This window comes from Panthera pardus, unplaced genomic scaffold (assembly GCF_024362965.1).
Source record: "Panthera pardus isolate Hobbes unplaced genomic scaffold, ASM2436296v1 HiC_scaffold_13, whole genome shotgun sequence".
Classification (NCBI taxonomy): domain Eukaryota; kingdom Metazoa; phylum Chordata; class Mammalia; order Carnivora; family Felidae; genus Panthera; species Panthera pardus.
In genome coordinates, this window is record NW_026526688.1 from 99,046,912 (window position 1) to 99,071,798 (window position 24,887).

The 24,887-nt window shown below is 34.0% G+C and overlaps 1 protein-coding gene across 1 annotated transcript in view; it reads right to left on the reverse strand.

The window, feature by feature from the left end:
- FAT4 (FAT atypical cadherin 4) overlaps positions 1–24,887 on the reverse strand; it is a 180,560-nt gene that overhangs the window by 87,620 nt on the left and 68,053 nt on the right. Inside the window, exons 2-4 of the mRNA XM_019419174.2 lie at positions 16,718–16,849; positions 2,063–2,324; positions 182–532 (exon numbers count right to left, since the gene is read on the reverse strand). Of these exons, the coding sequence (XP_019274719.1) occupies positions 182–532; positions 2,063–2,324; positions 16,718–16,849 (745 nt within the window). The remainder of the gene's footprint in view (positions 1–181; positions 533–2,062; positions 2,325–16,717; positions 16,850–24,887) is intronic.

The window sequence follows — 24,887 nt, forward strand, 5'->3', positions numbered from 1 at the left end:
GTTACAAGAATTTAACTTATAAAGTACTCAGATTTTTAATCCTCTATAATTAAATCATAAATCTATTCCTTTTTGGACCTATATTAAAAAAAATTGTGACAGCTGAACACAGTAAATAAATATAATATAAATCTGAGGTCATATTTAGTAAAATTTTAAGTGTATAAAATAAAGTACATACCATCATCTGCGTCGGTAACATTAAACACAAGAACAGTAGATCCTAGAGGTAGATTCTCCATTAAAGATGTGCTATATGAATTTAAGCTGAAAATAGGTGGGTTATCATTTACGTCTAGTACATTAAAATACACCCTAATGGTAGTAAATTGTCCCCCGCCATCTTCAGCTCGAACAGTGAGGATATAATATTGTTGTGCTTCATAATCTAATGCTCGAGTCAAATTAAAGACTCCAGTAACTGGATTCAGGAAAAATATGCCATCTTCATCATCTTCATTCACAATATACGTAATTTCTCCATTCACACCAGAGTCATCATCTGTAGCTAAAATAGCTGCTACCAATGAACCTATCAAAAAATAAATTAATGGTCTAAAATTAATGAGATAAGGTATTACTCAGAGACTATATGCAGACACCAACAAATTTTATTATTACAGTAACACATTTTAACCAGAGAATCACTATGAAAATAGAGTGACCTCAACATTCTGCAGATTTCTACATTAATACTGATACCAACCTTCCCGAATATTAATGAAATATATAGCATATTAAATACTCAGGAAATTCTATGTTGCAGTGTAAATGTTCTGGAGAAATAATACTACTTCTGACATTATTTTTCTGCTTGGCACTAACAATTCATGCACATATTGGTGACTGCAATGACTTCTATTGGGGCCCATTGCTAGTATCAGGAAGGTGTGGGTCCCAAGCAATAATTCAGACTTATGCTCAGGGGATATCACTTGATAGCTCATGTGGTCATTGCTGTAATTAAGGCAGAAATAAACATGATGGTAATTTCATGAAGGACGTGCACAACTCATGTTGGGGAGGGAAGGGAAAACTCCAGTGAGAAGTAGTCTATAAATATTTAATTTCTTTGTCAAATGAGTTTCTGTAACATATGCCTTATTACGCAAAATCATTCCAAATGTAATTCAGAATAAAATTTCAATTTTAGATAAGAATTTCCAATAATTGAAATGAAGCGTACACACACTGAAAATATGGATATTTAGTACTCAAACTCAACAATCACAACATAATATGTTCAAAGAGGCAAGGCGACAATTCAGGATTGAGATTCCACTAACACTGATTGAGTACCTGCGATTTCCCAAGCCCCGTGTTAGCACACTATGATATATTCTCCAAATTAACCTTTACTCTAATTCCAACAGGAATTATTATTTCCATTTTATGGAACTTGAAATTAAGGCTAAGAGATATGAATTAACTTTCCCTGGGTCACACAGGTTTTAAGTGTTAGAGGCAGTAGTCACAGGTTTTCATGTGTTTTTCTTTGTGCTTTGTACACATAGCACTATAAGTATATTAGGCACTTTTACAGTATCCATTTATTTTAATTTTTGTAATCAATTTAAAATATGTTAAAAATAATGATGCAGTCCTGTCCTGCAAATGCATTTCTAAAGTACATTAATTCAGAATGGATGCAGGGGTAGCAAAATACAACATATTAAATGACCAGTTTCTTAGAGGTCAGCGTTTAGAAACAATATTAACACATAAAATGTTTAAGTGGGATGTAAAATATCACAGAGTATAAAGTGGAAAAATAGTACCAAAACGGTCATTGACAGAAAATTAACAACTCATCACAAATACTTTCAGAAACAGAAATATTTGTAATTAGTAATTAGATGAATTGCTAACTTCACTTGTTCTCCAAAGTCTAGGAATTCACTTGGGAACTATATCAAAGAAGGTTAATTAAAAGACTAAAATATCTAGCACATATATTTTTATACCTAGTAGTATACAATAAAAACTAGTTACTTAAGAGCAGTCATTACATATCCCATAATTTTAGTCAAAAGTGACGCTGGCAAAAACGTGTGCCGCTTACCTGGGGTTGTGTCTTCTGGGATGTCAAAAGAGTACACAGGTCTGGAGAACTTAGGTGTGTGGTCATTCACATCACTGACAGTGATGTTAATTCTCATATCTGAGGACTGAAGGCCATCATCTGCCCGAACCAGCAAGGAATATTTGGAACGGCGTTCCCTGTCCAACCGCTTGGTTGCTATCAGATCTCCAGATTCGGGGTCAATGCGGAAACTGTCATCAGCTCCACTAATGATAGTGTACGTGACCAGAGCATTCGCACCCTAAGAAAAAGACCCATATCTGAACGTGTTAGAAGTAGAAAAGTAAGAGCACCATTCTTTATGTTGAATATGTCTTTGACAAAGTGAGGCTTTGGGCTTTCCTTTATAAGACATTAAAAGATTTCAAAAGATAACCACCCAAAGTAGTATATTACATAGTCTTTCAACACCTATCCATTAAATAACAGAAAATATCAGCCATCAGTATAAGATATATATCTTTTAACTCATAAAATATACACATAGAAAAAAGTCAAGTTGTCGCTACAGAAAATACAAATGACACTACTACTAATCGCATGACCAGAGGATTTGCTAAAGGCTTGCTCTGTGCCAGGCACTGTGACAGCATTATGTACGCATTATCTCACTTCAGTTCACGACTCCATGAGGTGCCATTTCACAAATGAAGACAGTGGGTTCTGAGATGCTAGGTAACTTACAGAGTCACACTGCATCAGTTAGCATGGATTTCAAATCCAACTCTGCCTGACTCTGAGCTCATGATCATTCTGATTCAGTATGAGAAGGTAATTAAATGAGGCAAGTACTAAATGGGGGAGGCTTTAAATAACCACTGTAAGAACCAAGTTGATTTCTTTAAGGAAGATAATAATGGAGAATGTATATGGACTGAACTGGGGTTTGTAGAACGGCTTCCTTTTTTTTTTTTTTTTTTTTTTTTTTTTTTTTTGTTTTGTAAAGCAAAGACTAAGGGAATATTTGAGTTTAAGCAAAAGTGCAGAAGAAAGGAAAATTATGTGTTTGGCTTACTCATTGTTAAACAGTTTGTTAGAGGAAAGAGTTTAAATGAAGAATAGAAGAAGGTCAGACCAAACTCTTGGTTTGGTTATGGGTATATTTTGGAGAATCTCAACTGCAACACAAATTGGTTTGAATTTTATGGCCAAGTAAACACTAATCTTGGCTTAATTGGAAGCAATCTTTCAAGGCTGTTGATAATGTAAGAGGGACTAGAGTGCGAAGAGGCCAGAGAAGGGAAAGAGTGAGGAGAGTTTGGGCCCAAAGGACTGGGGCTTCATTTCCTCAAGGTGAAACCTTCTACAATCTATATGGTTTGAAGTTCCAAGTCCATGTTCTGTAAAATGAGAGCGGGTGATTTCTTGTGTTCTCTTAGACCTTTGAGCTGTGACCCTCAAAACATGAAATCTAAACTAGAAAGTTAGTAGGGGACATGAAAAGGTTGAGAAAAACGGTACATTCATTCAGTGTTCACTAAGTGCTAAACACTGCCCTAAGCACATCACTTGATGGGCACTCACTGAGTTTAAAGGGCAGGTTTCAAGAAAGATTAGATATTAGCAAAGTCAAAAATAAAGAAGTTTAGAAGAATTAAAATTAAAGAACCCATGTGGACTTGATGATGGGGAATGCCGACCTCCTAGTATTTTAAAATATATTCTACATATATTATTTCAAAACATATTTGGTAATATAGTATTTTCAAACATATATTAAATATAAACTTGACAGTACAATGTTGAAATTATAAGCAGTTTGATTTAGATATTTCTTAATTATATTATAATTAAAATACTACATTGAATATTATATACTGCACTGGATGAGATTTGATGTTTTTGGTGTTGAATCTCTGCTCCACCTTGGTCCTTATACTTAGCCCCAATGAGCCGATGTTTCTTTACTTGGACAATCAGAATAATAACATTACCTGCCCCATAGGGCTACTGTGAAGATTAAATGAGTTAATACATGTAAAACACCTAGAATGATCCTTCAGAAAGCATATAACAGTGATAGCTGTTATCTTTATTCCTGTTTTTATATAATGGATTAAGTTCATTTGATGACTGAGATTCCTGTAAATGAATACTTTAAATGAAAATACAACTGAGTTGCTATATATTGCAGGGAAAAAATATGTTTTCTCATTTCCTATAATACATATATGTTAAGTGTTGACACTGACTTATAGTGTCGGAATTGTTGACTTCAAACAATTACTTTTTTACTTAAATATACTTACATAAAATAAATATGTTTTTTACAATTATTAAGCTCTAGAAATTTATTTATCAAAATATCCGGGATAAGAACTCCCAAGAAGGATATCGGGAAAACCTGAAATTTAGGATTTGTAGACTAGAAGTCTGGCATGCTGGGAGACCACAGCACCCACGGTTTCCATACATCTTTTCCTCCACAGATTAGATGTGTTTTATCCTTCATTACCAAACACCTAAGGGTATGATTTCTATAAGTCAAAGACAAAAATACTCTTTCAAAATACATGTTCAGTGGGATTGGCTATATTTTTCTACTGCATTCTTCAAGCCAATCTTAAAATTTAGTAAAGTGAATGCCTCAAAGCACGTTTTAATTTGGTAACGGAATAGCTGAGTTTAACACAAAACCACATGTATCTTGTATATTCAGGTGTACATGGAGTATCTAACATATTTATTATAATTATATGGTTTAACAAAAACATTCAAATAAGAATTTTAGACTTCTAATCTGACCACATTCTGTACTATTTATTCTGTTTCACTAAGAGTTCCATTATTCTAGTAAAGCAATCCAGGTATGAAAACAGCCACATTCAATTCTTACCTATTAAAATGGTAAGTGTTTGGAAATTAGGGGAAAGCAAAGAAAAAAAAAAACAACTTAAAGCTATTACACAAATGGTTTGAAATTTAGATATGTCCTGTCTACATAGTGACAGTCATAATTAATACTCCTAAAGTTAAGATAATTCTTATGAACAGAAACAAAGGCATCAAAATATGTTGATACAACAATCTTTTTATATTCAAAATCAGCTGATGCAGTGAATTAATAGCTCTAGTGAATGTCTGAAAATGTCTGGCCAAGAGTAATGACTTAATTAGGTCTTTTGAAAAGTCTATTTATTTAATATCTAAAATATGCAGTATCAGCAATACCACAAGAAACAAATATCGTATTTCAGTTGCTGTGCAGTGGAAATAATGCTGGTTGAAAACATGCTACTCTCCTGAGGAACCACAGAGACAAAAGCACGTGGAAGGAATTCTAAAAGTAAATAGCTATAAATTGCAAATGCATTTTACAACCTTAAGTAGTATTTTCAAAAACAAGTATGGTACTCTGAAACAAAGCTTGAGTATCCTGGCCCATTACAAGCATAATAATTCTGTTTATAAAAGGAAACAAGAGACTGACAAAGTCATGTGCTTCTGAAAGATGTGTATCTTGGTCCAACATATGTTTCAAATGATATTTAAATTAAGTTCAACATGTACATGTTGCTTCCTAAAACTGATTCCTTTACCCAGGCATTATTCTCCAGTGCCCGACTAGAGTTTCTCTAACATACTAATACTTAGATGTTTGATTTAGTCATTAAGGAATTGTGTATAAATAATAATTTATTGACACATAGTTTGCTAATAACTTACATAATATTAGTGTTTTAAATAATTCTATTGATCTTTTAAAACCAATTCACTGGATAATTGTGCAATAATTTAATGCTGACTGCAAAGCTAACTAAAAGAAATCCCTTGCATTAAATATTGAATTCTATTCATACTAGAGGAAGAAAAAAACAGCCATGATTTGGTGAGAGAAAACACTTCAAATATATATATATATATTTTTTCAAATTCAACTAAGAGGTAAAAAGCTGAGGATAGAGTAGAAAATAGAATGAAGGTTTATCTAAAAGCATTAATATTAATTTTTTGCAAGCCACTCAAAAAAGGAAACAACCAGATCCTGAATGCCATAGAAAGCTGAGGTATCCATTCCAGCTGGCATAGGGCCAAAGAAATTTTGATTCCTCATGTCATGAGTTGACAGAGTCAGCAATCATTTAAAGGCTCCTAAAAATTTTTAAGAAAAAACATATTCAAGAAGGAAAGCAACCTCATGAGCTTAATCCTTAAAAACATAATAGTCCAAGAGCAGTTTTACAGAAATATCTTCCTTTCTTTTAAAGTTGTAGGTAAACCTCCTTCCTCCCTCCCATCTTCTCCTGCCTTTCCCTCCCCCCGCCCCCATCAAGAGATTTGATTACAAAGTACTTGGTGATTTTTATGCCTTCAGGCATAAAACTCAACCTCCATTTCCCTTTTCTGTACAACCTTACACTTTCCTGTCCCTTTAACTCCACACCTTGCCTCACCCCAAATGCACTTCTTACTTATCCTAGATATCATCATTTTACATTTCAGTAGCTTTTAATACTAGGATGTCTAAGTGATAACACCTACATAGTTACTTACATTTTTTTTTACTTAAAAAATAAGCTCAATAGAATAAAACAAAGTGCATTAAAATAATTTTGACATAAATACCTAAAGACATAAGGACCTTCCCAGCTTTCCTCAGATCTCACTGTAAATATAAACATCTCAAAAGATAAACTTGAAGGCAAGTATGCATGCACGTGCACACACAGCAAAGCTAGATGGAGAAAAATAAACAGGCAGGCAGCACTTTATTTGTAGTAAACCTTATTTGTCATAACTTGAAAAAACAGAGGGGCATATAAAATTATAATACTATGAACATCATAGTATTGTTGTCTCTTTCAAATAATCAGTTCTTAAGAGAATAGCATATCCCATTAGAATATTTTTTATCATAATTAACATGATTATTGCTTCACTCTTTGAATAAACCACTTAAAATATAGGAAGTTTATCTCATTCCTATTGAAAGAATAACCAATAAGAGTCATTACAGTTACAATTATTTAATGTGAATTGTCTTAAAAAATTTATTAATGTTTATTCACTTTTGAGAGACAGAGACAGAGGGCGAGTCAGGGAGAGAGAGGGAGACATAGAATCTGAAGCAGGCTCCAGGCTCTGAACTGTCAGCACAGAGCAAGACGCAGAGCTCAAACCCACGAACCATGAGATCATGACCTGAGCCGAGGTCTGACATTTAACCTACTGAGACAACAGGCACCCCACGGGTGCTTTTTTTTTTTAATGTTTTTCTTTTTCTTTTTTATTTTGTTTGATTCTTCACATATTTTTTTTCTTTTTTGGTTTTTATTTAAATTCCAGTTAGTTAACATACAGTGTAATATTAGTTTCAGGTGTACAATTCAGTGATTCAACACTTCCACAGAATACCCAGTGCTAATCACAATACGTGCCTCCTAAATTCCCATCACCTGTTTAACCCATCCTCCCACCTACCTCCCCTCTGGTAGCCATCAGTTTGTTCTCTATAGCTAAGAGTCTGTTTCTTGGTTTTCCTTCCTCTTGTTTTTCCCTATGATTATTTTTTGTTTGTTTCTTAATTCCACATATAACTGAAATCATATGGTGTTTGTCTTTCTCTGACTGACTTATTTTGCTTAGTATAATACTCTCTTGCTCTACCTATGTCATTGCAAATGGCAAGGTTTCATTCTTTTTATGGCTGGGTAATATTCCATTGTGTATGTATGTACACACACACACACACACACATCTTCTTTGTCCATTCATCAGTTGATGGACATTTGGGGTCTTTCCATAATTTGACTATTGTTGATAATGCTGCTATAAACATTGGGGGGCATGTATCCCTTTGAATTAGTCTTTTTGTATTCTTTGGGTAAATAGCTACTAGTGCAATTGCTGGATCATAGGTTTACTACTTTTCTAAATAAAAGTTAATCAAATTTTATGAATTGAGCTAGCCAAATATATATTATCAATGAAGAGTTTTAAGAAAATGAAGTATTTACTAAATAATAGCTGATATATCATAGCTATAAATAATAATACAGTCACATAACTTTTAAGGTAGCTGGAATTAGGAAAGAAAAATTCTTAATTGTTAAAAAGGATATAGCAGGCCCAAAATAGAGTCCCTTGTGCTAAGCCCTATGTTAACAAACCAAGACTTAATACTTAATCTATTTGCAGTTTCAACTCCTTGAGGAATTTAACTTTTAACCAGTCAACATGGAATTACCTGGTCAGGGCTAGTGAGATAATCCACCCAATAGACCCTTTCTGCTCCCCTCAGGAAGGTGACCTTGCCTAAAACAATACATTTGCTAATAATTTCCTGGCCTTCTCTTGGCCAGTCTGCAGTAACATCTGATTGCTGCTGGCATGTTAGGAGGCACATGTTTGTCTTGTTTTGTGTAGATAAAAGTTATTGTTAACAGGGATCTCAGAGGCCAAAAAGCTGCAAAAATTGGTGGGCATGGGTCAAGCACTTAAAAGCTATTTATTGTATATGCTTACCACCTAAATCAAAGACTCTTCTGTTAGAATAAGTTGGTCATGGAATGAGTTAGAAGGACACTAAGCCATCTGCTAATCTCAAGCAAATTTCCATGCAATGAGGTACACTGTAAAACACTGCACAGTCACCAACCCAGAGCCACATCCCCTTTAGGTATTAGTTTGGCTCCGAGAGACCCAAAAGCTTAGCTGAAAAAAGTAATTATAATAAAGTGGGATGTCTAAAATCTAAAGAGTTTCTGCTACTTTCTGGCACACCTGTTTATTTTATGTCTAAGAACTATGATCCTGGAAGAAATAACCATCTACAAAAATAGCAAAATCCTCTTAAGCTTGTTTTGTGTTCTGAGAACTTGGCTTGGTATCTGTCACTCTGGGAGCCCCAAGATATGGTGGGGCAGATAAGTGGGTCACACCCAATTAGCCAGCTAGATATGGCTGGACAAAAAAATGTGGGTTAAACCCCCTTTGCAGCTAGGGTCCCGGCAAACTGCTGCCAGCCCTCAAAGTAATTATAACCTAGAATTACAGTGGCCATTATGAGGAATGTTCCAATTAGGTAAGATCATTTAAGAAGTGTGTTTAAAAGCTAAGACTCCCAAATCAAAGAAACAGAATGGAATACCTATTTAATTGGCATACAAAAAACCTCCAAAAGTCTCCAAATTCCAAAATAGCTTCATTAAAAGATTTGTTGCAAAAGGTTAATGAAAAATTCAAGATACAAAAGGTACCTAAAAACAAAACAAAGCGACAACAACAAAAATAAGGTTGATGTAAGTCTCACTGCTTCCCTCTATTCTCCTTTATTTGAGTACTCATTCTAGTAATCCTGTGTCTGAATTCCCTCAAGCAAAAGCAAAAGTATGCCAAGTTAATGACCCTAAAGACACCACATGTCTACTCTTGAAGGAGGGCTCTTTGCTAATGGGGATCTCCCAAAGTTGATGGAACTCTGAGGGATTTTCTGGTAAACTGCTGTTTTTCTCTTAAACAGCCAAGGGAAAACCTAAATTAAAATAATGAAAAACCTTGCCAAATTCTGGTAAAATGCTACAGATGGATCCTGGAAAAACTGGCGGAAGCCAGCTAAGGGTAAGAATTCTTGCCAGAGTCAGCTCTCCCAGATCTCTGTCTGTAGTGCCCAGTATAAGGAGGAAAACAAAATATCTTATGCATCCTCTTCGGGGATGCCTCTTCATTCCCAGGGGTTATTCAATACTGCCAGAAATATTTACTGTTTGTTCCAGCTAAAAACTACAAAGTAGTTCTGTGGTCAGAAATTGGCCAAATTGTAGGGCCTGAAAGAACTTTTTTTAGGCCTTCTCCCCTACACTAAAATAAAACTATGAATCCAGAAGGAAAGAAAACCCTTCTAAAGCCCTTGTAAAAGAATTTATGGGTAAATCAACCTATGATGTCATTTAAGTTGCAATCCAATTCTTTGAAGAATTGAGAGCAACTGTCCTTATCTCACAAATCTTTGCAGAACTAAAAATGTAGCTCTAGAGACAGTTGAACGTTCACTTACTCTTTTTTACCCATCCCAAAGAATCCCCTATTTATCTTAAACTCTCATTTTCACTGTGCCTTTGACATGTAAGTGTTAATGTATAAACTTTGGGGAGGTAATTCTTATCAGAATAAAAAAGGGGGAGAAGGTCATTTAGATTTTGAACTAATAGGAAATTTTAAGTATATAGAAGCTATAATGTGTCTTTTTCTCTATATTTATGTGAGTATATATGTATAATATATATTAAACTTAATTTTAATAATACCATCTGGGAGTAGAGAATTCCACCACCTTTACCTCCAGATAGTATTATTAAAATTAGTTTGTGAACAAAGCTATATTTCTTTGACTTAAGCAAATATGTGCTTATACAAATTTAATATTCATAAAGAATTCAAAAATACAATGAAAACTGACTCAAATGCTTTTCAAATCCATGTGATCTAGGAAAATATTCAGTAATAAAGCTAATTCAAGTTTGTTGGTTAATTAAAATATACAGGTCCTTAGACTTTTCAACATTGAATATAATACAGTCATGCAAATTTTATTTTACTTGGATTTATTAATCAAATAAGGTCATGTTATCTGCCTTATAAAATTTGTCAGCAGTAAAAATAACTTGTCATGATGAAATTTTCATCAGTAATCTAAATGTAATTGTTAAGAAACGGTAAATAAAATAGATATAAGTAGTATAAAAAGTTTTAGGTAATTTTTTTAGTTTCCTCAAATCGTTTTGGTAACCTGAAACCTTAAAGTTTTACTTGGTTAAGTTAAATGATGAGTCAAGTTATATTCGTTGAATATCCAGATCATTTCCAAATAAGGCAAAATACTAAAACATTAGTTATTGAACATGAGCTTATCCACTTTCAGCTTCCTTTTACAGAGAAACTAAAGATAATTAGGTCTATTAGTGAACATGTTTATGCTGTGTTGAGAAATTTTCTGAGGAAGTACATGTTTCTAGAAATTATAAAAAGTGTAAATCTGCTAAACCATAGAATGCTAATCTAAAAGACAGTTTATAATTGCTTACTTCTTAGTTTTCATTAGAAATCAAAGACTTCTAAGCATTATAAATTCTAATATATGTAACTAAAACTACTAAAAACAAGAGAAAGGAATTTCATGTGTGATCAACACTGGTTAAGATTGGAATGAATTTAATTAAGCAACTGAGTTCTAATATCAAAAGTAAGCTGGTGCAAAATTAGAATTTTGTTTTCTGGGGGCACCTGGGTGACTCAGTTCGTTAAGCATCTAATTCTTGGTTTCAGCTCAGGTCATGATCTCACAGTTTCATGAGTTCAAGCTCCCTGTTGGGCTCACTGACAGTGAGGAGACTGCTTAGGATTCTCTATCTCCCTCTCTCTCTGCCCCATCCCCCACTTGTGCTGTATCTCTCAAAATAAATAAATAAACTTTAAAAAAAAGAATTTTGTTTCCTGTCTGTTAAAAAGACAAAATTTTCTTGGTCCAGTGGTCTATTCTTGATAAGTGATTATAAAAAGAATTTTCCTTACTGTTCAAAGTAACATGCCTAAAAAAAACAAGAATTCTATGTTCTGTCAAAATAATTTCCCATGTTGTTTTTATCAAGTTTTTGGTTACTGAAACCTAGGACTCTCAATATTAAAAGAATTAAATTTTTTTCAGAACCATGAGGTCTTCTATATTTGCTTATGAAGTCTTCAATTGTCACTGGTTAAATAAATAACTGAATATTATTTCATAGTGACACATAGTCTTAATTGCCCAAGTATCTTAAAACCTTTTTGATATTTTTTGACAAACTTCCCCGAAATAAAATTCTAAACAAAGTCTTTTTGGCCTTGAATTACTTTGGGATTTTCAAGAGGGTCCCTGAAATATCTCAAAAGATACAATCTCTCTCCTTATAAAAATATATTAAAGTAATTAAGTTTAATTGATATGTTAAATTATTGTCAAATAAGAAATAATACTAAAGAATTTTTAATGCTATATTTGTATAGATATATGTTATAAGTGTTCCAGAAATAATATAAAATTCCTGGAAATATAATATGTCTTGGAATGTTTTCAGTCATAATGCTAGTTATTATATTAAAATTACATTTAATATTTTACACATAGAAATAAGCATATTTCTTTGTGAATTACATTGTAGTGACCTCTCACCAGATTTTAATCACAGCCATTTTTAAGTCTTTTGTGATTTATAGACAGTTATTTCATTCTGATGCTTTGGCAAAAGTGTTTAATTTTTAAGAAGACTTGTGGAAAGTATTCTAAAATACTGATTTCTGATAAATTTAAAATAAAAAAAAATGGGTAAGAATTTCCAGAGCTAATGAAAAAAAAAACTAGATTCAATTAGAACAAGTATTAATTACATGGAACTGAATGAACTAAGGAGGATGATCATAATTCTTCATGACTTTTGTTTAAAACATTGCCAGTTCTTTAGTGTTTTGTTTTAATAGATATAAGAAAACTTTTTTCTTTTCTTTAATTTTCTTATTTTGCTTTTCTTTTTTACTATGGCCTAGAGCAGATTGGTAAAGTATACCTTTGTAAATAAAGATGAAACGTCTGCTTTTTCTCCCTACCTGATCTCTCCAGAATTCAGAAACTATTTTTCTGGCAATATAATTGTTTCATGCAATATTGTTATTTGTTTGCATAAATTCAATGAGGATCCATTCTCTTTTAACAGGACATAATTGGAAATAGTCATAATAGGAAATAGTCTAGTCAAGGCTTTTACTAGAATGTCATATTTGAGAGAGATGTGTGTAGATTCAGATATGATCAGTTTTAAGGAACTAGGTTGACTTTATGGAGTCAAGATATCCCCTTGGAAAATTATCTTTGTACCTTGCTTCCAAGGTTTCAGCAAATTAATCTTAAAAAAGATCTTATATGGTCAGAGCACCTGTGTGGCTCAGTTGGTTAAGTATCTGACTCTTGATTTTGGCTTGGGTCATGATCTCATGGTTTGTGAGTTTGAGCCCTGCATTGGGCTCTGCGTTGACCTGCTTGGGATTATTTCTCTCTCTCTCTCTCTCTCTCTCTCTCTCTCTCTCTGCCCCTCCCCAACTGGTGTGAACTCTCTCTCTCTCTCTCAAAATAAATAAATAAATTTTAAAAAGAATAGCTTATATGGGCAACCGCTATTTTGGTTGCACTTATGTAAATAATCATAAATAATGCACTTATGTAAATATGCAAACAAATTAGTTTTACTTCAATTATCTTTTAAAAATGGGAGTAACTGTAGAAAGAAAAATATGTTTGCATTTTTGTAGATATTGGATTCTAGATTCTATTGGATTAGATTCTAGACTATTAATTGTGTTTGAGGTTTTGTTATACACATGTAAATACTAGATCCTGCATTGTAGCTTCCTCAAATATCTGGCTACAATTTACCAAAGTAACATTTCCAATTCTCTCTCATCCTTCTGATTTAGACTTGTTAAGAAATGAGACTTCCCTTCAAACTCCTTGGGAAAGACTGTATCAGGTCCTTCTCACTACCCAGATGGCAGCCACACTCCAGGGACTTGCAGATAAATAACTCACATTAAAGAAAACTCCACTTGACAACTGGTCTTGCGCAAATGCAGGAGACCTCCAAAGTCAAATTGACTAGGAAGAGAAATAGCCAACATCAAGGTAGATGGCTTCTTCCCAAGATGCCAGATCAAGACTTCACATTCCAACTAAACATAAAACTCTCTTTTTTTCTTTCATTTAATCTGACATTAGCCTAGAAAAATAATGCCATCATCAGTATTTCACAGGCCATTGCTAAGGAAGGGAGACTTTGCCTCTTAGGCTGCTGGATTTGTCATTAAAAGCTCCTCTGTGTCCATTATTGTCCATTAACAATGTCACCTTATCAAGAATGGTTTATGCCCCTATAATATCTGTCTTTTCTCTATGGTGGAAAATCATTCTCCTTGGACCTATGAATGCCTAAGTAGCTGGTGCATAGCCAGGCAATGACTCTTAGGTTATCTAACTGTGTTCCTAACTATCCACAAAGACACTTCACTGGTCAGCTCCCCTAGATTTATACTGTTGAGCTGGAAAGGAACTACCAGAAAGAATTAATGATTCAGGATTCACTTCTTTTTGCAGGGCCATACTTCCCTGGTTGGGAGCAAATATAAATAAGGCTGTGATTAGAAACCTTTCCCTGACTCTTGAAAGTACTATACAGAATGGTTGGGAGCAAACCATTTTGCTCCCAAATGCTTGGGAGCAAATATAAATAAGGCTGTGATTAGAAACCTTTCCCTGACTCTTGAAAGTACTATACAGTCTGCAAAGACAATAGCTGCCCAACAAAAGTCCTTAGACTCTCTGAACAAAGTTGGTCCCTTGAATATTTTTTAGCTGAGCAAAGTCTGTGCTGTGGCTAATATCATCTGCTGCACACTTTTGGAGAAATGGAAACTCAGTTACATAAAATCACTGAGCAAGACACTTGCCTCTTAGAAAGGTGACTCCCTCCTTCAGCAGGGTCTTTCTTTTACTTATTTAATTTTGATTGGCTTGGTTTTGGGGACCAAGCTATGAAGTAATTTCTAAACATTAGAAATTATCTTGCATGTAATAATCATAGTAATCTCCCTGGCACATTGTATTCTCTGAAGAGTTTTAAATGCATGTTTGGCACTGCTAGTAACCAAGCAAATGATCTCTCTAAGTAAGACTGGAACATCAGAAAAGGAATGAAGAGAATGAACAACTTAAAATTATAACCTGAAGTCATGGGCTTCACAGAGATTAAGCAAAAAAAAAAAAAAAAGTGTCATGACCTATGAATGCCACACAGAGGACTGACAAAAGCTGTAGGAACAACTGAGTGGGATCTGTGAGTGGTGCTGATGCCTTAAATTTTGATCATATTTTGCAGTTAACTGAGAGTCGAATCAAAAGAAAGGAATTGGTAGAAAGGAGACAGCTGTCCCAAAATGGAGTTGCTTATGCTAAATCTCATGGCAATGAACTGAGACTGTAATACTTAATCTAACTGCAGTTTCAACTTCCCTAGAAATGTAACTTTTACCAAGTCCAAATGGAATTACCTAGTCATTCTCCTTGGACCTCACTGGTGAGGTAATAGGAGCAATAGATCCCTCTGTTCCCTTTAGGAAGGTGACCTTGCTCAAAACAATGCATCCATTGCTAAGAATTTCATTTTTCCACCCCATTCAGCCTTTAAAAACTTTTTCTTTTCTACAGCTTGTTGGAGTTCCTTTCTCTTGCTAGATGAGACACTGCCTGATTCATGAATCATTGAATGAAGCCAATTTAATTCTAATTTTACTTGTTGAGTTTTTGTTGTTTAACATTTTATAAAATTGAGTAGAATATACTGAACTTAAAACACCAAATCTTTTTAAATAGAAAACTACAATTATCTAAATATTTATGCTTTTTTTTTTTTGCTTACTTTTCCTTAGATTTTGGCAAAATTTATAAAGAAACTACATCATTACATTTCTCTATTAGCTGTTAAATTAGTCTCTTTTTTATTTATTAACCTTTTAAAGTTAAAGAAATAAATTTATGGAGATCTTACTCTTAGATCAAAAATCAAGTTTGAAGATACTTCTGAAGTTTAATTGAGGGCAAAAAAAAATTGAATACTCTGGTTTGTGTTGGGGTTAGCTCAAGGTGAAAGGTGATACTGGTGTCTGGGAAGGTTATCTCTCTTTCCACAACACCATCACATTAATCAATTTCTTTACCTAGCAAGAAGGAGAAAGCAAGCAATGGGTTTTTTTCACAGGAAAAAGATAAATTACAAATTTTATAAGTTGTTATGCCATTTGGAGCATGGTAATTAACTAGCTAAACTTGAAATATAAATATAGAAGACAGTAATCTAAATTGTGTTCCCAAATTTTACATTTACTACTAGATAAGAAATTTCTGTTTATTAACAGATTTGAAAAATCGTTAGCTTGCCTAGATAATTTCTTTAAAATGTATAAGGCTATTATTAAATCGTATATTTTGTTTTAGAGATATATGCAAATTAAGTGAAACACTACATAATAGTGTTTTTTAAATGTTTTAATTTTAAATAATCAGCTTTTTGCCAAATACAAATAAAAGTTCAATCCTTAGCTGCTAGGATAGCAAATTGGAATGATAAAGGCATAAAAAATATGGCTGTTTGATATTTTTACTATTTGTGAAATTAAAATAATTTGGCTAAGAAATCTAAAGTGCAACCAGCAACTAACTGAAAAATGAATTACTGATGAAAGGAAAATTACCTCCTGGTAGTCTCTATCTTAGCCTTCTTATATCACATTGCAACAATTAATATTCTTTGAAAAAGAGTACACGATGCTTAACCTTAATTATTAGGTATTAAAAATGGTCAATAGGGGCGCCTGGGTGGCTCAGTCGGTTAAGTATCTGTTTTTGGCTCAGGTCATGATCTCACAGGTCGTGAGTTCGAGCCCCGTGTTGGGCTCTGTGCTGACAGCTCTCTGCCCCTCCTCTGCTCACGCTCTGTCTCTCTCTCTCAAAAATAAATAAACATTAAAAAAAACTTTAAAAAAGTGGTCAATATATAGTAGAAACTTGGTAGGTCACTGGGATATTAGATTTCAAAATGAATTCAGGCTCTGAGTTACCTCATCAGCATCCATGGCTGTCAGTTGCATAATCTTAGAGCCGTCTCCGATGTTCTCCTCCACAGTAAGGTCCAGCATGTCTGTTGGAAATACTGGTGGATTATCATTAATATCTTGAAGCGTTATTTCAACCTACAAGGAGAGAAATAAATAGCGCATGAAAGCCCCACATGTCTGCAAGGTGCTAATTAAAATGTATACTAAGAGCCCACTAGCTAGGTAGGCCTTCCAAAAAGAACAGAATTTTTATATAGAACATCCAAACAACGAAAATACCCTAGAGAAAGCTATGAAATCCTTATAAAAAATATAAAATCCAAGTAAAACTCATTTCAAAGGGTTGCCTTGGAGTTTATACTAGAAAAGGCCCACTGATCAACTGCTGATTTAATCCCGATTTGTGCACCACTGAAGAACTGCCCAGACTTTGGACCGTCTGCCATTCAACCATGAAATGTCGCCTGACACAAATGAGGTGTAGAATTTCTTCCTGAAATGTTTATATATTGGCAATGTCTGGGGGAAACAAAGAAGTTCACATTTTGTTTTAAGAAACCCTCAGCACTTTCCCCTTTAAAATCAACTCCCAACCTGTGGGGAAGAAAAATACACTCATCTTCTTTTCTTTCCCTTTCCACTACTGCCAGCACTTTTTAATGTGACTAAAGCTAAATAATCATTCCTTTCTGATGTCGTGTTTATGTAGATGGCAAATATTAACAGCTTTGTTTGAAAGATCCTAGTCAGAGTTATTTGTTTCCCTCTCTAGGAAAAAATTGTTTAGAAGCAAAGACTTGTGAAGTCTAAATAATAGCTTCAAACCATGTGTTTTCTCTTTTGAGCTAGGTGCTAAAAGCTGAATATCTGATAAGTAAGGGAAGACAGCTGCTAATAAAACTGCAAGTTTCCCCAGTTGGGTCACAAAATTAAGTCATGGAGAAAAATCCATCCATCCATTTAGCTCGGATATAACCAAGGCATTTTTCTCATGGGATGAAATGTCATCTTTTATAGTTCCACGGTAAAAACTCCATCAGATCTAAGAGTGATGGAGACGAATATGAAGAGAGAGAAGAGAGCAAAAGAATTTTGAATTTTTTTTTTCTGGGAAGAGGTAGAGATGGGGTAGACGGAGACTGTCCTTATTCTCCGAAAAGGAATGAATGGGTAATAGAGCAGAGCTAGATGAATAAATGGATGAGCAAATGATAAAAATAACTCCCTCCCCAAGAAACAATATACAAATTAAGTAGTAGAGAATTATTATGCCTCTAGTCGCACCTTTTAATAGGAGAGTTTTGATCATAACAAATGGCTCAAATTAGTCCAGGGTATTGTTGAAACAGGCAGCCTCAGTGGTTAGAAATGTGGCACTTCTAGTTTGGGCTCACATCATTCTCTATACCACTTCCTTTAAAGAAAAGGTCCACAGTATGTACAACTGCAGCCAAGGTCCAACTGCCTTGCACATTTGTAAATAACCTGGATTTTCAAATTAGAAAAACTGAAATTCAGATTCGGGCTCCCCAACTTATTAGTTAGTTGGATAAACCTGAGTGCTTAATTTATCTGGGTCTCAGTCTCCTCATCTTAAAACTGAGATAATACTATATGTCTTAGAGCATTTTATGATGACTAGACTTCAATGAAGCCAGCAAAATGCTTAGGCCAGAGGGAAGTAGTTAATAAGAAATTAATCTTGGGGCACCTGGGTGGCTCAGTTGGTTAAGCAAACAACTCACGGTTTCAGTTCAGGTCATGATCTCACAGTTCATGAGTCTGAGTCCTGCATCCAGCTCCACACCAGCACCGTGGAGCCTGCTTAGGATTCTCTCCTCCGCCTCTCTGCCCCTCCCCTGATGCAATGTGCTCTCTCTCTCTCTCTCTCTCAAAATAAATAAATCAAGCTTAAAAATATTTTTGAAAAAGTTATTCTTGGTTTTCAAGTTGTGACCACAGACCTCAGAGTTCTGTAGAGCTAGGGAGAGACTTTGAGAAATTGACTTAATAAATCAGAATTTCAGGTCCTAAAAGCCAAATTCAAAAAATACAAGTTACTGTTCATCTCTGAAACATATTGAATATGTACAAAGTTTTCATGTAGGAAGAGCTTTGACATACATATGCATATATGTATTTCAAAAGCCTGAAAATGTGAATTTAAGAATAAATGACCCAATGGTCATCCAAAAACATAATCATCAATGTTCTTTAGAAATTAATAATTATCTTCACATTATATGTGTGCACAGTACTCAAAATACTGTAGGAAAATAAACGAAGAATAAGAGGTTACTAACCAAAATACCTCATAACTTAACTCTGACTTTTTAGCTTAATAGAATTTTTTTCAATTCTAAATTGTCTTTCATCTATAATTTTATGACTGAATCTAATTGTAAACCAAGATGCCAACCTTGTGTATGATTGTGTGTGTGTGTGTGTGTGTGTGAGAGAGAGAGAGAGAGAGAGAGGGAGAGAGAGAGAGTTTTCTAAGTGTATTTGTGCGAGAATGTGCATATATGAGTGTATGTTTATGTAAGTGTATATGAGTGTGTGTGTGTGTGTGTGTGTGTGTGTGTGTGTGTGTGCGCATTTAGGGAAGAACACTAAACTGAGAGTAAGGATAATCCATATTGGCACCAATTAAATATGACATCAAAGATGCATCAGGAAACAGTACCATGCACTAGAAGCATGTTGGGTATTCCAGAAAGGTACCTTACTCATTACACTCATTATAAATGGTGAGTGCATAAATTGAACACCTTTCTATATTTTAATAGTTATTACAAAATAACTAACATATGTGAAAGACATAGTTTTAAATTATACATGTACACACACACACACACACACACACACACATTTTTAAAAATCTTCGAAAGAGCCTTTGAGGAAAATACTACTATCTTCTCATTAGAGAAATTAGAGTTAAAGAGGTTAACTAATTACCCAATGACACAGAGCTAGCACATAAGTTTTCTCTACTGTTAGACAAACCTGTCTCTCTCATGTGTAGGTGTGTATGTTCAGTAAACACAATGAATCATATTTGAAAAGTATGTCACAGCTATACAAATACATTTTCATAAATGTGCATATTATTTATATCTGGAATCTGAATCACTTACATATGAACTAACTAGCCATATAATCTTGGGTCAGCCAACAAATCTCTCTCTGTCAAATTTTAAGAAGAAATAAGACTGTATTACTGATTCCTATATACAGCTCTAGAAGTCTTTGATCATGCATGCTCTATGAAATTTTGTCCAACTCAATCATTTCAGGTAAAGAAAGACCTATCGCTTCTTGGCCTTTTGGCTAAGATCAAGTGCAGGTAAAGAAAGACCTTTCCCATTTTACTAGAAAGAATAAATTTAGTTCAATATTAATGAGTTCAAAATTAAACATTTCTGAATATATCTATAATCAGCCAATTATAAAAACAGATTTAGAACACTTCATCATTGTATTCTGATATATGCAATGGTTATTTTTTGGATATCACATAGCACCCATTTAATAAGTCAGGCTATCGTTTTTCCTAAAATCAGTGTCAGCTTGCTAACCAAAAAGGTAAGACCTCCATATTTCTTTCTCAGGCTGGGGGGTGGAAATATGGATATTTCTCTTAATTGTCCAGTATCTCTTTGCTATTCCACAATACCTTAGATATTCCTAAAAAGCTTTTGGCATGGTTTTTCTAAGCTCTCTCAATAGCCTGGGGTAATGATTTATGTAGAAAGAGAGGTATGAACTCCTTAGCTCAGGTAGGTCTTTTCCTGCAATCCATTCACTTTTCCTGATCCCTTGTAGCATGTTTCTACCAACCAAGAATTTCAGGACTATGAACCCTGCTTGCCTATGAGATGGTCACTGATTCCAGTATTTATCCATTCTATATTTTAAAACCTATCACATAACAGACATATGTTAGTCACTAGAAATACAGAAGAAAACAAGACAGATCACATCTCTTGCAGGGAAGAAGTAGAGTTTGATAATAGAAATATGTACAAATAGAAACATTTATAGTTATCCCTGGGAAAACACACTGTTGGTATCTTGATTCCAAAAGGTTTATCTCCCACACCTAGGATAATTCTTTGAGCTGTCTGCCATCTTGCCCTTGGCAGTTACCATCCTTCTGATGACTCCAAACTCTAACACGTGCTTGGCTCACTCTTGGGTCTGCCACCAACCTAAGAGTCTTGCCTTCTTTGGACTAAGATTCAATAAAATTTGTTTTGAAATGTTATTATACAAAACACAGGAATCAAAAATTAAAAGTTTACAGAAGATATTGGGAAACAAGATTGAAGACTTTATAATTTTTAAAAACTTCTTTCTGTGCAAACCAGATCACTTTAATAGTAGACAGTGACTATTAGTGGTTTATTTTATTTTAAAATTCTGAGATTTTAAAATATTGTTCCTAAGCTAAAAAACATGCTTATATCTTTTTTCCCCAAAGTTTATTGTTTTGTTTTGAGAGAGAGAACACAGACAGAGAGGGACAGAGAGAGAGAGTGAGAGAGAGAATCCCAAGCAGGCTCTGAGCTGTCACTGCAGAGCTCCAGCCAGGGCTTAATCTCATGAACTGTGAGATCAGGACCTGAGCTGAAATCAAGATCTGGTCACTTGATGCGCCTGGGTGGCTCAGTCAGTTAAGTGTCCAACTTTGGCTCAGGTCATGATCTTGCTGTTCATGGGTTTGAGCCCCACATCAGGCTTCGTGCTGACAGCTCGGAGCCTGGAGCCTGCTTCAGATTCTGTCTCTCCCTCTGTCTCTGTCCCTCCCCCACTCACTCTCTGTCTCTCTATTTCAAAAATAAATCAACACTAAAAAAAATTAAATAAAAAAAAAGAGTTGGTCGCTTAACCATCTGAGCCACCCAGGCACCCCAAAAACATGTGTATGTTAAAAAATACATTCCATTCTCTTAAAAGACAAACCAAGAACTACTGCACAGAAGCTAGTATTTGCCCCTTTAGTGTTTACATTTATCCTTACATTTGTTTAAACCTGAGACAATCAAAATAATTGCATTAAATATTCATTTTGAAAAATAAAATGAAGGAAAATAAAATAAAATAATAAAGTAAAACAAATTAAAATAAAATAAAATAAAATAAGACCACATTTTGAACTCAGAAAATTCCCTTCACAAGTAACCATATTTAAAATAAAAACAAAACAAAAACTTATAACAGCTTCGATAATTTAAGTCCAGGCGGTATGTTCAAGGTATGTATTCTGAAAGTTTGTGAAAATTTATCCTTAATGATTAAAGAAACATTACACCAGGAAGATAAGGCACTTGCATATTTTATGCCTGCCTATCAAATGCTGACCTTTGTGCTTAGATAGCTGGTGTTTCAGAAACATATGTGGTTTCACCTGCTACAATTACAAGGGCAGTTGTAACTTTATGGTTGACTTCTTCATAACAAAACATCAGCTGCAGCTAATGGTTGAACCATAGGTATTGTCTTCTGACACCACCTCTGTTCAACCATTTAAAGTCCTTCAGAATAGTGACTTTCTTGGTTGAGACACCTGATCCTTAGCAGCGAAACCCTGGTAAATGGATGATTATATTCAGAAACAAAAACATGACTGAGATTAAGGGGGCTAATGACCAATTAATTTAAAAATAGCCTGCCTTTTGGTAGCTTAATAAAGTTAAAACTTATATAAAAATATGGCTTTAAGTATTGTCACCAAACTTCTTTATGATAAAGGAAGAGACCTTGATAATTCAGCTTGCTGAATAAATAGGTACTTAAAAACAAACAAACAAAAAAAACTTACTGTGTAAAGAGCTGCTATGAAATGAGTACAATGGTTTCCTCTGATTTTTTTTTCTGTAGTATGCAGGCTATAATTTTATTGTACAGTGCATCAAGAATAATATTATATCTTGGGGATTCATTTTTAAGTTTTTAAGTGAATAAATCAGCATACAACTACATAATCAACGGGTAATCATTAATTAGCAGTATCAATTATCAAATCATTACATATGTGGGGATATAACTACAAAACATGCCATTTCACTGATTCAAAATGGTATTATGAAGATAATATGTTACGGTCAAGGCTAAGGAATTGATTAAAATAGCAAGGTCCTTTATGAACTGATTCTCCAGTTAAATCAATAATTTCACTGAGGTCACTATATCAACAACAATTAAATTTTTTTTTCTTCAATTCATAACTTCTTGCAAGCTAAATAAAGTGGTTATTAATGAATCAGGATGAAAACATAAAACATTTTTTTTAATTCAAAACCTTCCTTCAACCTACATAAAATGGTTCTTCGTAAATAAGAATGAAAAACAATCTTTTTTTCTTTTCCTTTTGGGAAGTTGTAGAGTTCATAGTTCACTAAAAGTTCAGAAATCCACTTATTTGCAAGTAGATGTGTTAAAATTTTAGGAGGAATATTAAATATCATCATGGCTCTCTCCTTTATTTTATAGAGAATCAAAAGTAAGGCATTGAAATAGTAACTCATTTATCTAAGCAAAACAAGGTCAGCCTGCTAATTGTAGCCCAGTGATTCTTCCAGAGACCTGTGGAGAGAGCCAGAATCAGAATGCAGACTGAATATGCCTTAGACCAAAGCTTCTAATCTGTGCACGAAGACAGTGATCTTTCAAACAAAATATGCATTTGACAAATATAAGAAAATGACTTTGAAGAAATTAATACATGATTGTCTACAAGTACTATTTAATCCACATTTTTTAAATTTTTAAGTTTCTTCATATTTACAGTAAGGGAAAATATTCTGGGAAGGTTTGTTTTATCAATGCCACTGAAACTATTGATCATTGAGCAGAAAGATGGTGGGTATATATTACAAGTAAAGAAACTAGCTAAATTCTCTATACATATCAGCAAAAGTTACTGTTGTTAAAATGTCTACAAAGAATTTGTTTCTTTTTCTTAAAAGATGCAATCATAAATATTCATTTCCAGAAATGACTAAAATCTAAATTGTTAGTGAGATGGACACTATAAAGTACACAAAACTATAAAACAGTAAAAGAAGATGTATCAAGGAAAATAGTACTTGATTACTTGTTTTTTAGTGACAAAATATTTACATTATTGTCTTTTAATCTATGTGGGACTGACACCCCAAAATTAAACTCCTCAAGTAATACTGTTACCTAGATAGCATAAACCCTGACAAAGCATTGCACCAAAAATAATACTTAGAGATCACATATAAGACTTCCAAAGATATTATGATAATATCATAAAGACTGCATTTCAATACACCTTTTAATTAACAGTTCTGCCAAAAAATATTATTTTAATAATCGTACTTTGTTGCTCTGATTTCTTTAATAAATGTGTGTATTAAAGAAATTGGTCATTGAAAAATCTCTTCATGTCACCAAAGATCATTTATATTGCTCAGATTAGTGTCTTTTAAACTGAGCTTTTGGGAGCAAGAATTATCTTGCTCATTTTCCATTCTTACACCTTACCCATGCCTAACAATTATCTAAGTTTTTTTTACATTTTTATTAGAGTACTAAGTTCAGCATATTTAATGAAATAGGTATACTACTGGTATATGAAAGTGTATTGATCAAAGTTGTCTTCTATCTCAGTGATTTTTGGAACCAATCCAATCCTATTGATTTCCTTGTTCATTAACATTTTTTTTAATGTTTATTCATCTTTGAGAGAAAGAAACAGAGTATGAGCAGGGGAGGGACAGAGAGAGAGGGAGACAAAGGATCCGAAGCAGGCTCCAGACTCTGAGCTGTCAGCACAGAACCTGACACGGGGCTTGAACACACACACCATGAGATCATGACCTGAGCCGAAGTCGGAGGCTTCACCAACTGAGCCACCTGAGCATCCCCCAATTGATTTCCTAGTTCTTTTATGACTGTCATGCCATTATGTGTAAATTTTATGATATGAAATCCTATGGCATGATAATTCAATAACTTCACATTCAATATGATAAAATTAAAAGAGCCTCAGACAGACATCTTAGGTATGTTTTGTTCAGAAAATCTCCCAGCTGGGAGGCTGGAATGTAAAATTTAATCCATGTTCATCACTACTTTAGAAATGCTACACTGAACGCCACACAAGTCATAAGTAAACATGAAAGAGTAACTAAAAGCTCAT